We start from the raw sequence: 12342 nt of genomic DNA on the forward strand, positions 1-12342 counted from the left end.
GGTGTAAGGAAGAAGGTACAGCTGTCGAATACTACGTGACAGACTCCTTTTTAGGCTTCCGACTTGCCAATTATGTCCATAATTTTATGAAGAAGACATCATTATCTGTCTTTTACAGTTTAGCAAACCAAGATTGGGAAATATCGCATAATCTCTGAAAAGTCACAAAACTCCTAGAGAGAACAATTTCTGGAGCCAAGATATGAACCCAAGTATAACTCCAAAGTCCATCAGCTCCATCTGAAGGGGAAGCCAGTAATTCCCACCCATTAATGACACAAGAAATTCCTGTGATGGAATTCACACAAGCCGAAAAACTAAGAAACCGAGCTGTGAGAATCCTTTGTGGCATGAGCACTGCTAAGTGCTTTCTGGACAAATTTCAGGAAATTTGCTCAATGAATCTAGTCACTTGCACATGCCCGTCTGGGTAAAGCAAGTGCAGCGTTTTTGTCTCTGGTCCCTAGTAAACCACAGCAGCCATGAGGATGTGCCCTGAGCTGTGCAGGCACAATCCTGGCCTCTGGGCTCCTCCAGTGGCCATCTTTCCAGTCCTAGCTCTGCCAGTCAAGGAGACCAAGGGTTCTTACATGGCATGTAGGGAGGGTGGTTCAGAGAGGCGTCCCTGCAGCCTGGAGAAACTGCCCCATTCACGAAGCTTGCTGGTTCATTCATATCCTAGAAATGCCAAACACAGACATACCTCACTTTTTAAGATAATTATGTCCGGCCAATTCTGAGCCAAGGAAGCAGTGAATACATTGTTCAACATCCGGTAATCCCTGTAGATGTCAGCCCTGGGAACTTCATCAAATCCTGGTGAGAACTGGCTGGAAAGACTAATTCACTCCTACAGAATGACGGGCTAGAGGTTTTAAAAAATAAATCTCTTCCCAGGTGGCTCTGAGGCAATCAAATTTCCAAGAAATTCCTAGTAATTTATCTCCAGGATTTTTGGTTTTTTCCAATTTTTTGAGACGGAACTTCGCTCTTGTTTCCCAGGCTGGAGTGTAATGGTGTGATTTCGGCTCACCGCAAACTCTGCCTCCTATGTTCAAGCCATTCTCCTGCCTCAGCCTTCCGAGTAGCTGGGATTATAGGCATACCCCACCACACCCGACTAAGTTTGTATTTTTAGTAGAGACAGGGTTTCTCCAAGTTGGTCAGGCTGGTCTCAAATTCCCAACCTCAGGTGATCCGCCCACCTCAGCCTCCCAAAGTACTGGGATTACAGGCGTGAGCCACCACACCTGGTCTGGTCTGACACGTTTTACAGTAGGAGCGTTAGGTCCGGTACACGGTCTGAGGGCTAGCAGGGATGTCCCACTCCTGAGAGGAGGAAGTATCTGATATGTCCAAAGTCTTCCTTGGACAATGACTATCCTCTTGACTGAAGGTCAGTGCTACATATATATACTCAGGCACACAAAGATAGACATGTGCCACAGGGACACAGACACACACACACACTTACAATCCACAGGCCATCAAACTTCAAGCTCCTCTCCGGATTCTGTGGATTGTTGTACATTTCTTCTATTTCCCTCTTCCACCACTTGGCAGTTGAATTACGGAAAAAGTCTGGGAAGGCCACGTAAGCTCGATAGAGCTGTAAAATATAAATATAATTTGTATGTCCCACACAAACATGTAAGACAGCAAACAGACACTTACTGAGAATGCAACTCACACAGATACTTGAACTGCATGGTGACAGACGGCCTGAACAGGGCCTAAATTATGTTATTAACTAATTAGAGAAATGTAGAATGAGAAGAGAAATTAGTGCAATTTGCACACCTTCCCAGCATTTGGAAAACATCCAAAAACTGTTCTCTTCATATACACATGGTTGATGACAATCAACACCCGGAACTCACGACCTCATGCACTCGACACCCAACCCTCAACGTCAGTTCCGCCATTTCCTAAGCACTCCTCAAAGACAAAGCCAGGGAGAGACTGTAGACATGAGATGCATGGTAACAGATTAGGAAGAAACACCCAGGGAGTCCCTCCTATGTCATTCCCACTGAGAGAGGGGAGGAAGGAGTAAGATTACATTTCAGGATATTAGACCACTACGCCTCAGTGTTTTCTACAATTTCAGAATCACATGACAACTACAGCTGTTGGAACATAAATTGAGGGGACTTAAAGAGGACATTTCAACTTCCCCTTGTTCTCATCTTTCTTCAGATGATAACAGCATTGTTTTTGTTTTAACCTGAAAGACGGATTCAAGGCACAACTTCTTTTTTTTTTTTTTTTTTTTTTTTGAGATGGAGTCTTGCTCTATCACCCACCCAGGCTAGAGTGCAGTGATGCTATCTCGGCTCACTGAAAACTCTGCCTTCCAGGTTCAAGTGATTCTTTTGCCTCAGCCTCCTGAGTAGCTGGGATTACAGGCACGCATCACCACACCTGGCTAATTTTTGTATTTCTAGTAGAGAGGTGGTTTCTTCATGTTGGCCAGGCTGTTCTTAAATTCCTGACCTCAAGTGATCCACCAACCTCAGCCTCCCGAAGTCATGCGATTACAGGCATGGGACACCGTGCCTAGCCAGATACAACTTCTTAACGACATTGTAGACTTTTGAGAGCAAGAAGCTTGTTTTATATTCATCTGAGTGATATTTATATTTTGCACAATGCTTAGCTTAGAACTTGACACAAAATATATACTCACTGTTTAATGGTGGGTTCACACCTCTTACAAGCAGCAAATAAATGTTGCTTGTTATGGAACATTATGGTCCTTTGTATGTCTCAGTAAATAGCCTCCTTTATGATAATCACACCATTGTAAGAGTTAAAGAGCTAAAGAATGCTGGTGAGAAGGGTGGGGTAGGCAACAGAATGAGGACTTGGTCTAGGGGAACTCCAGTTCTTATACACAATAGACAAAAGGCAGGTAGGAACCCATATGTCTACATAAAGGGCAAGAAAAGGAATATGAGAAAACAGAAATAGATCAGCCTGCATGGGTTTGGCTGTCAAGGACGTGAGAAGACAGCGGCTCACATCACACAGAATCCTGAGAGAAGTGGGCTTGCCAGGGATGCCTTTAAGGAAATGGAGGTAGAAACCAGGAAACCCGACAAAGAGAACCTTTCACCAGAAACAGAGAGCTCCAGATCAGGCAGGGTTAGAATCAATGGGATGGGTGGGGAATGGAGAATTAGAATAAAGAGATTATCAGCCATATCTGAGTCAGAATTGTATCCCATACGGGGTACACGTGGGGAACCTGGCCAGCCATGATGTAGGAACTTCCCTAAGTACTGCTCCGATGACCCCTACCAACTTCAGAAAAATGTTCTGCCGTTCTCCAAGGTGCTGGCTCTGCCTTACACCTGTGCATATTCAAGTCTTGCCTTTGTGGCTTCTGCCTTCACTTTCTCCAGTCTTCAAACAGTGATGTGCCCACCCACACACTGGGCCTCAGGATCACCTCACAGGCTTTTTGTAGCACATCACACGCTACAAAACGCAATTCACAGATCCCATCACAGACTTATTGAATTAAATCGCTGGAGCTTTGGACTCAGAAATCTGCTTTTGTGGGACTGTTGGCTGTTTGTTTTATGTTCAGTGAAGCCAGACCTGGACATCAGTGGCTTCATCCTCACCAGCTTCATTGAGTGGGTCTTACTATTAATAATATAAATATTAGGTTGGTGCAAAGGTAATTGCAGTTTTTGTCATTACTTTTAATAACTTTCTTTCTTTTTCTGAGATGGAGTCTCGCTTTGTTGCCCAGGCTGGAGTGCAGTGGGTCAATCTTGGCTCACTGCAACCTCTGCTCCCGGGTTCAAGTGATTCTCCTGTCTCAGCCCCCTGAGTAACTGGGATTACAAGCATGTGCCGCCACGCTTGGCTAATTGTTGTATTTTTAGTACAGATGGGGTTTCACTATGTTGGTCAGGTTGGTATCGAACTCCTGACCTCGTGACCGGCCTCCCAAAGTGCTGGGATTACAGGTGTGAGCCACTGTGCCCAGCCTACTTTTAATAACTTTCAGTGGCAAAAACCGCAATTACCTTTGTACCAACCAATAGTTATAATTATCCTATCTACGAAGACTTATCTCTTATGAGCTAACAGATTCTGTGACTCCCTAATGAAGAGTTTCTCATCAGGGGCACAACTGGCATTTGAGGTGAGAGATATTTTGTGGAGAATTCCCTGCAATCAGAGCTATCGACATCCTTGCCCACTGCCCACTGAATGCCTCTGGTGTCCCTGTGATAACCAACACTGCCCTCAGATTTCCAAATTGCCTTAGGATAGCAGCGTTGCCCCTACTGGCTGATGAACTGTGGGGTTCTGATACTGACTACTTGATAAAAGTCAAGAAGCCCATGACCCAGAACTTCTTTGGATGGGCAGGTACCTGTGTCCATGTGGGCTGCTTGGACCCCTAAACTTCAAGTGATTTTCTGTGACAGGTGACGAGAGGACAGGAAGCTAAATCTTCTCCCTTGAATAGTATACATACATACATACATACATATAGATGATAGATAAATAGGTAGATAAATGATTGATAGATAGATAGATAGATAGATAGATAGATAGATAGATAGATGAGGGATTTGGATAGATAGGGTGAGTGGACGAATAAAGGTAGAGATAGAGAATAGATAGGATAGAATGATAGACAGACAAATAGATAAAAATGAATAGGGTGGCTGGATAGATAGACAGACAGACAGACAGATAGATAGATAGATAGTTATAACCTGAGTAGATACAGTGGATAGACAGATAGATACAGATAGATGAAGTAGATGATAGATAGTTGATAGATAGATAGATAGATAGATAGATAGATAGATAGATAGATAGATAGTGTGTGGATGAATTAATAGATCGACTGGTAGATACATAGACATGATAGATTGAAGATAGATAGATAAATACATAGATATACATAAACAGATAGATACTTGTTCAGTAGTAGACAAAAGAAAACCAGCCTTGAACTGAGACTGACTCGTTCTTGCCAATCTTCAAAACCTGCCCCGTCTTGTTTTGTTCGTTTTGTTTCACTGCATCTACTGACAGTAAATAAAGACATGCAGTCCAATAGCCAAGCAGCCTGGTCCCAAGTGTGTCTCATTTTAAATTAAAAAGTGCTACTGCTGCCAACTGGCTCTGGGATCCAGGAGGTCAGAGACTGACACCAGAGAAGAACGCATCACGGGTTTGCAGTACCATCTGTTCTCCCTACCCTATAGGAGCTGTACCAGGCCTTAGCCCCTGGCTCCAGATTGTGTGGTTCTGTCTAATATACGTCTTTCCCTCTAGGACTTACCACGTGCCCTGAAAACCAACTTATCTGGATACAGCATGAATATTTGGCCTAACTCTTGCCAGTCACATTCCTGGTGACTGGAATGTTTTTCCTGCAACTCTGTCCATGGGCTATGATCTCACATTATGTAGAAAGAACTCCCAAAAGAGGTTTTCACGCCTGGGCTTCTGAGTGGCTGCTAACCGAATTTACAACTGCTGGGATTTGTTCCCACAATATGGATATTTGATTAATACTTGATCCTGAGAGAGTATCTAGACTCTACAACATATACCACATTGCTGACGGAACAGGACAGCTTCTTTATCCCTTCAATTCCTGGCAGATGTCCTAGAAAAGAGGCCTTTTCCTTGTCTCCTCAGCTCTCCTGTGGGGGTCACATAGGCTACACGTGCCCTGCCACAATTCCTGCCCAGAAAGAATAACCATTATTGAAGAACAGCTCAAGAGGTAGGGCAAGGCACTTGCTACCCAGGAAGTCCTCAGTCCCACCCTGACAACCCTGTCTGTGGGAACTGTCACAACAATTGATAGTAAAGCACACAGGCTGCCTCAGTTCAGGAGACACACATCTTGGCCAGAGGATGGGGCTGTAGGCTTCCTAGACCTGTAAGGGGCCATGTATTCATTCAAGCAAGAAATGCTTAGTGAATCTGGAAAAAACTTCAGGTCCAGAAGCATAGGCTACCTGGATCCATTACAAGCAACAAACTGTCCCCAGGAGAGAACAGGTTTTACAATAAGGCTGGAGACTGAGAGGTAAAAGCAAAGTTGAGAAACCCAAGGAAGGATTGAGCTCAGAGGAGGACTTATAAGTGTGGAAATGGAGAAACGTGTTCATGGGGAAAAAAACAAAAATATATACAAAGAAAACGATCAGTCTTCGAGGGTTGAAGACTGTTTAAAAGGGATAACCAAGGCAACAACAGTAAGTATACTAGTTCAGAGAAAAGATAGCACTTTTCGGAGGAAAAGTGGAAATTTCTTGGGCCTTTGTAATCTGACAACCTCGAAATTGAAATCAACACTCTGTCACCTAAAACCATGGACAAGTCACCTAAAACCTTGGACAAGTAATTTGAGCTCTCTGGTCTTAAATCCCAAGGATAATAACACATATCTACATCCCAGTGGGCAGTAAAGTATTACTCCATGTAAACTAATTGGCACAGACTGACACCCAAGACACATCCCCTAAGTGTTTTGCCTGTGCCAAGCCCATGTCCATGGTACAGGTATGTCTAGAATCCCAGGAAGGGCTGCCCCTGCCTACAAACCCTGACTCCACCCAAATTTACAAAGACCCTTTTACCTCCACTTGGCTGTCCCAGTCTAGAGATTCATTCACAACAACATCAGGAAAATCGGGCCAGACCTATGGAGAGAAACACGCTCAGTAGCGATGCACGAGACAGTTTCCCTTACATAGGATTTCCGAAGAAATTGTATAAACCATGTCCTAGGAGCAATGATACTTTGATTATCATGTAGGATTCATGGAAAAGTGAATTCCATAACGCGTTACATTACTTTAAAAGTTCTTAACTGTATCAACAAATATTGTTTGAGAAAAGGAGAGTGTCTGACCTCAGAGCCCAAATAGAAAACGCCAGAAATAATATACACAGGCGTGAGACCCACTAACCGTGACCCACCCTCAGGCTAGGGACTAGTGGATCATTCCTTAGGATTATACCTTTCCCCAGACAATGTCTCCATCATTTGGGTATTTGATGAAGATGTCATCCTCCAAGCCCCGAGTGAAGGCAGGATAGGGCTGTGTCTCATTGCCAGAAATGGCTGGATCCTGAAATCAAAGCATAAGTCAGTTCGGAAAACCAAAGCTAGAGAATGAAGAGAAACAGAATAAAGGAGAACTCCTCCAGGGCGAACTCGCTGGCTTCTTCCTGAACTGTAGAGTTTCTGTGAGTCCTGGGAAATACACACTTCTTACTGCACTTCAATTTATCTACTTGCAACATGGAAATAAAGTATAACTCTTTCTCCACCAAAGCCCATACCTGCTCCCAAACAGATCGCACACATTCACATCAGGACTAACCAGAATGAGGATGACCCGCATCCCATCAGCCTTCATGCGATTGATCAGAGCTGGAAACCCAGCAAACTTGGGGCTGAGGGTGAAGTCCAGCTGCCGCTCCATGTAGTCGATGTCTGAGTACTGCACGTCCTGCGGGAGGACACGGGGAGCTGAGTGGCTGCTGCTGTACATGCTCAAGCTTTACAGGAGAACAACCCTCCACCACCCATGGTGGAATTCCAGACAGATTCTTGTTGATGCTTTCAAATCCCAGCCCTGCCATTTGTTAGGTACAGGTGCTGGGAAATTCACTTATTTTTTACAATGTTCAGTGATCAAATAGAAAAAAACCTTAAGTCAGCATAAAATAGGATGAGAATGCCTCTCTAACACGGCTATTTTGAGGATAAATAAGTACACTGGATTGGACAGTGCTTTGTAAACTGCCACTATCAGGAGTGATTGTGATGACCTCCCCCAAGAGGCTTCCCCTGGTATCAGTGGTTCATGCTTTGAAAAAATACTGTTAACTACCCAGGGCTAATACAATGTGGATGGTAAATCTGCAAAACATATCAAAACAAAGCAACACTGTATAGGTGCTTTGGAATACCCAATCCTGAGGGAAATCAGATACAACATTCTTCTGGAGAAGGAATATTGTATTTCACTATCCACTAATGGAAACACTATGTTCCACTAATGGAACTATTGTAAAACAAGAGAAATGTAGAATAAAATTAGATAAGCGATGGCACACTGGATTAATTCTCTGATGACTGGGTCTCCTCCCACTCTCCAGTGAAAGATAAGGTTTATTTATATATTTTTGCCCTCTGGAAACCCATACCAGGATCTGTGTATTCCATCAGTGATTAGTTCAGAGTCGATAGGACACTGTGCTACAGCACCAGGGCTGCAGGAACTGAGGTCGTATCCACGTATACAATGGTCTGACTGGGGTTAGTTTTTTTCAAGAATTAAGTAAAAGAACTGTGGGATATCATTTATTCTTATGGAACTCAGGACGTTTTGACTAAATGTTTTGAAGACATGTGAAAGAAATGGAAGGAAGCATGAGATAGCAGAAAAAGTCCTGGAGCCAGCCTATCTCCCTCTGGCAAGTCACAGTGAGTCTTGAGCTATCATCTCTAGAAGATGGAAACAAGCACCCTTACCTATATTATCATGCTAGGGTGAAGCTAACTGTGATATTGTCTGAAAAAGAACATTATGTCTTCATAGAATCCCACAAACATTAGACAAATGAACCCAGACACAGAGGCACCTGGGTTACTTATGAAACTCCAGAGCCATGACTGAGAACCTACATAAGGGATCTGGGCGGCCACCATCTCGTCATACAAGTTGGCGATCTCAGAGTCATTCTGGTATCCATAGCGACACAGCTGGAAACCCAAAGACCAGTAAGGTACCATCACAGGCCGGCCAATCAACTAGAAAAAATAGAAAATATTAGTCCTCAGAACAGAGGCACCAGATTGAAGTTTTACATAAACTAATAAGAATATTTTTCCAAGCCCCAAGCTAGACAACTAACTAATTGAAATCCACATCAAAACTGACAGGATATAGAGCCACTGGGATACTTGGAGAAAGCTTTCTGCTAGGCTTGACCTCCTTCTTAAAAATTATGGAAAAGCTGATTTTACTCCATTCCTAGAGACACTTTAGGTAACTCATTAAGAAGCCCAGAATCAGAGGCAAAATACCTGTCTTAGCATATAGGCTCCAATCCTGCTACCTGTGTGACTTTGGGCAAAAATTAAGTAATCTCTTAGTGCTTCAGTTTCTTCAGCTGTAAATAAGGGTATAATAATAGCCTCTGCCTCAGAGTCCTTTTGTGAGGACTGAAGGAGTTATTATGTGCCAAGTGTTCTAACAGGCAGCAAGCAATAAATCAGTGAAGTGCAGTAGGTAGTACATAAGTACTTGCTGCTGCTGCCAAAACCACCATGGTCACCACCACCATCACTATTTTCACCATCACCACCACTACCCCCATCATGCCCTCCACCACCATCATGACCATCATCATTACCCTTCACTACCATCACCACCACCCCACTACCACCCCCACCACCATCCCCACTATCATCACAACCACTATCACAAACATCACACTCCTCACACCACCCCACTGTCACCACCACCACAACCACCACCATCATCACCATCACTACCACAAACACCATCACCACCACAAACACCATCACCACCCCCACCATCATCAGTATTATCACAACCACTACCACCACCATACTCCTAACACCACCCCACTGTCACCACCACAACCACCACCATATCCGCCACCCCCATCATCATCATTACCACCATCACTAACACACCCATCACCACCACCCCCACGACTATCACCACCATCACCACCACTACCACTACTACCACCATTATTATCACCATTTCCACATCACTGTCCCCACCGTCAGCCCCTACTGCCATCATCACCATCACCCCCACCATAACCACAAACACCACCACCACCACACTATCACTACCATCACCACCACTAGTACCACCACAACATCTGCTCTTCTGCAATGCTTACAGAGGCTAAACATTTAATGATAATCTGAATGTGTTTATTTTTTCTTATTCTATAATCTCTCTCCAAGAAAGACCAATATTTCCAGTTATCATCTGAGAGTTATACTAACAGATGTGGGCTCTGGCACCCAGAATGTGCTGTATAAGTGCTTGATAAACAATTGGGTTTCCCCCTACCTCAGTGTACTGCTGGGTGACAAGCTCTGGAGTTGGCCCCAAGAACACATAAAAGTCCAGAACTCCCCCTGTGGTACGGTATGTCAAGGCAGGCAGGGGCTGGAACGTCACGTCTGAAAATGAAGAAAAATGCCAAGCCAGATGGAAGCCTTCCACATCACGAGGGATATCTGCCACATCACCCCTGAAATCCACACATTCTCCATCTTCCTGCACCCTCCCTATCACAGAGTGGTAAGAGCAGGCATTTTCTATCATCCACACACAGAACTGAAGAAGTTCAGTGGAAGTCTACAGGTCCCATTTCTGGGTGTGATTTCTTTTGGTGTACTTTACTATATTTTGTCATTCTACTCTTATAAAATTATTTTTACATTTCAACTTTTATTTTGGATAAAGAGGTACGCATTCACATTTGTTACATGGGAATATTGCATGATGCTGAGGTTTGGGGTAGGAATCCTGTTACCCAGATAGCAAACATAGTACCCGACAGGTAATTTTTCAATGTACCATACACCCTCATACCCCCAGACTAACTTCTCTGACCCATAGTTTTAGCCTAATTCAAATTATATAACTGGCTTCCACGAGCTGGCCTCCAGGATATTTGGGACCCATGTGGTTTTACTATCCCTTCTTATGTGATTTTTACCAAAATGAGGGTTCGCTTAAATCCTCTTATCACATGATCCTATACTGAAATAAACAGAAAGGCTAAAGACAAAGAAAAAATAAACACTAATGCCCATAAAATAAAAATTTTGACTTCAAGGAACAGTTGGGCAAAAAAAATTCTAAACTGACTCAAGCATGATTGGTAGCCCCCCAAAATAAGGGAGGCGCTGGACGGCCTTACCCATGGCATTGCTGTTCAGCAGGAACACTCCGTGGGCACTGCCATCCTCCTCCAGCCCCATGTAGTAGGGGTGGACACCATAGGAATTCTTCTTGTACTGCAGAGTCATGGGGAGAAGCAGTAGGAGTTTAAAAGACATTACACCTGAGAAAGAAACTCAACATAAAAGTGTTTGCTAAGATGGGTCTAGTTTTCTCCATGAAGTCAATTAAATACATGAAACAAAGAAGCCTGAGAATTGGTCCACTCCTCTAAAACCAGAATGAGACGACCAAGTGGAGTTTGGGAAGATGAAGCCCGAAGCCTGAGCAGTGTGGGTGGAGAGAAGCACAGACACAGATCCCAAATGCTCTGTCCTTACCCCTGGGGGCTGGTCTCGGGAGAACATCCCCCAAGTGTGCCACTCCAAGTCTCTCCTATAGGATGTGTGCTCAGTTTCCCCAAAGCCATAGAGGTACTTGGAGGGAAGGCGGGTGGAGATGCGGATAAACATGTCATTGAAGGTGAAACCAAGAAGCTGAGAGTCCCAACTGAAACACAAAAAGGCAGATTTGAAACAGCAAATGGGTTTTCTCTCTGCTTCCAGCAGCTGACTTTTCAAGGACAACAGAATGCTTGATTTTTATCCAGAACCTGTTCATCTACAAAACAAAACAGAAACTCAATTTGATTAAAATATCATAGAAATCCTCGCTAAAAGCCCAGAAGTTATTCTTCATTCATCTGTTTCCCACTGTCACTGCCTCCTTTCAGTGGTCCTCCACAATAAAAAGCCAAGCACTCCTCACCATCACAGCTGGGTACACTCCACACCAGCTCCGCCTTCCACCCTTGCACCCCTCAGCGCATTTTCTACATAGCACTCAAAGTGATGTTTACTTATTATTGGTTGTCCTGAGAAGACAACCCTCAGCTGTCTACAAGGAGCAGCACCTCCTCTAGACAAGGCACCCCATAAACACTTGTTGGATGAATCCTCAGGCACACTCAACTGCCTCAGTCATTATTTCCAGAATGCTAAAGATTCCCCATGAGAACAGGTCTGAAGGAAACAACTCATCCATGGATCTGGAAGTGGACAATGTGATGCTTGGAACCAGGATACATCCAAGGATGATGGACCTGGCCGCAAAGGCACAGGTAGACATCAACTCTGAGTCACACTAGAAGCCACTCACATTATACTGCCTGTACTCTTGCGGCGAATTTCAATCCCAAATGGATTCTTCTTAATGAGGACATCATAGAGTTGACCCTCAGGGCTGCTGGATGGCACCCTGGGTACGTTCAGAGGAACTGGAACTTCATACCGATTGTTGTTGGGATCATAAATCTAGGCCAGAGGAAATCGATTTTAGG

The 12342-nt window shown here is 44.0% G+C and overlaps 1 protein-coding gene across 1 annotated transcript; it reads right to left on the reverse strand.

Annotated features, from left to right (window-relative positions):
* Positions 1–528: 528 nt before the first annotated feature.
* Positions 529–12312, reverse strand: LOC113222910 (maltase-glucoamylase, intestinal-like). The gene is made up of 10 exons (XM_026452487.1): positions 12162–12312; positions 11345–11513; positions 10984–11080; positions 10125–10237; positions 8693–8818; positions 7383–7511; positions 7017–7127; positions 6633–6695; positions 1475–1609; positions 529–678 (listed from the first exon to the last, which is right to left on the reverse strand). Exons 2-10 carry the CDS (start codon positions 11474–11476, stop codon positions 568–570), a joined length of 1017 nt encoding a protein of 338 aa, XP_026308272.1. The 5' UTR covers positions 11477–11513; positions 12162–12312; the 3' UTR covers positions 529–567.
* Between the last annotated feature and the right edge of the window lie 30 nt (positions 12313–12342).

This window comes from Piliocolobus tephrosceles, unplaced genomic scaffold (genome assembly GCF_002776525.5).
Source record: "Piliocolobus tephrosceles isolate RC106 unplaced genomic scaffold, ASM277652v3 unscaffolded_36289, whole genome shotgun sequence".
Lineage (NCBI taxonomy): Eukaryota > Metazoa > Chordata > Mammalia > Primates > Cercopithecidae > Piliocolobus > Piliocolobus tephrosceles.

Excerpts from the sequence above, each read along its gene's own strand:
- LOC113222910 (XM_026452487.1), bottom strand. The coding sequence starts at position 11,476 with ATGTTTATCCGCATCTCCACCCGCCTTCCCTCCAAGTACCTCTATGGC. Across the intron at positions 7,512-8,692 it reads TGGCCGCCCAGATCCCTTAT|GACGTGCAGTACTCAGACAT; the intron begins GTAGGTTCTCAG and ends GTCCTCCCGCAG. Across the intron at positions 7,128-7,382 it reads TGCGGGTCATCCTCATTCTG|GATCCAGCCATTTCTGGCAA; the intron begins GTTAGTCCTGAT and ends CTTTGATTTCAG.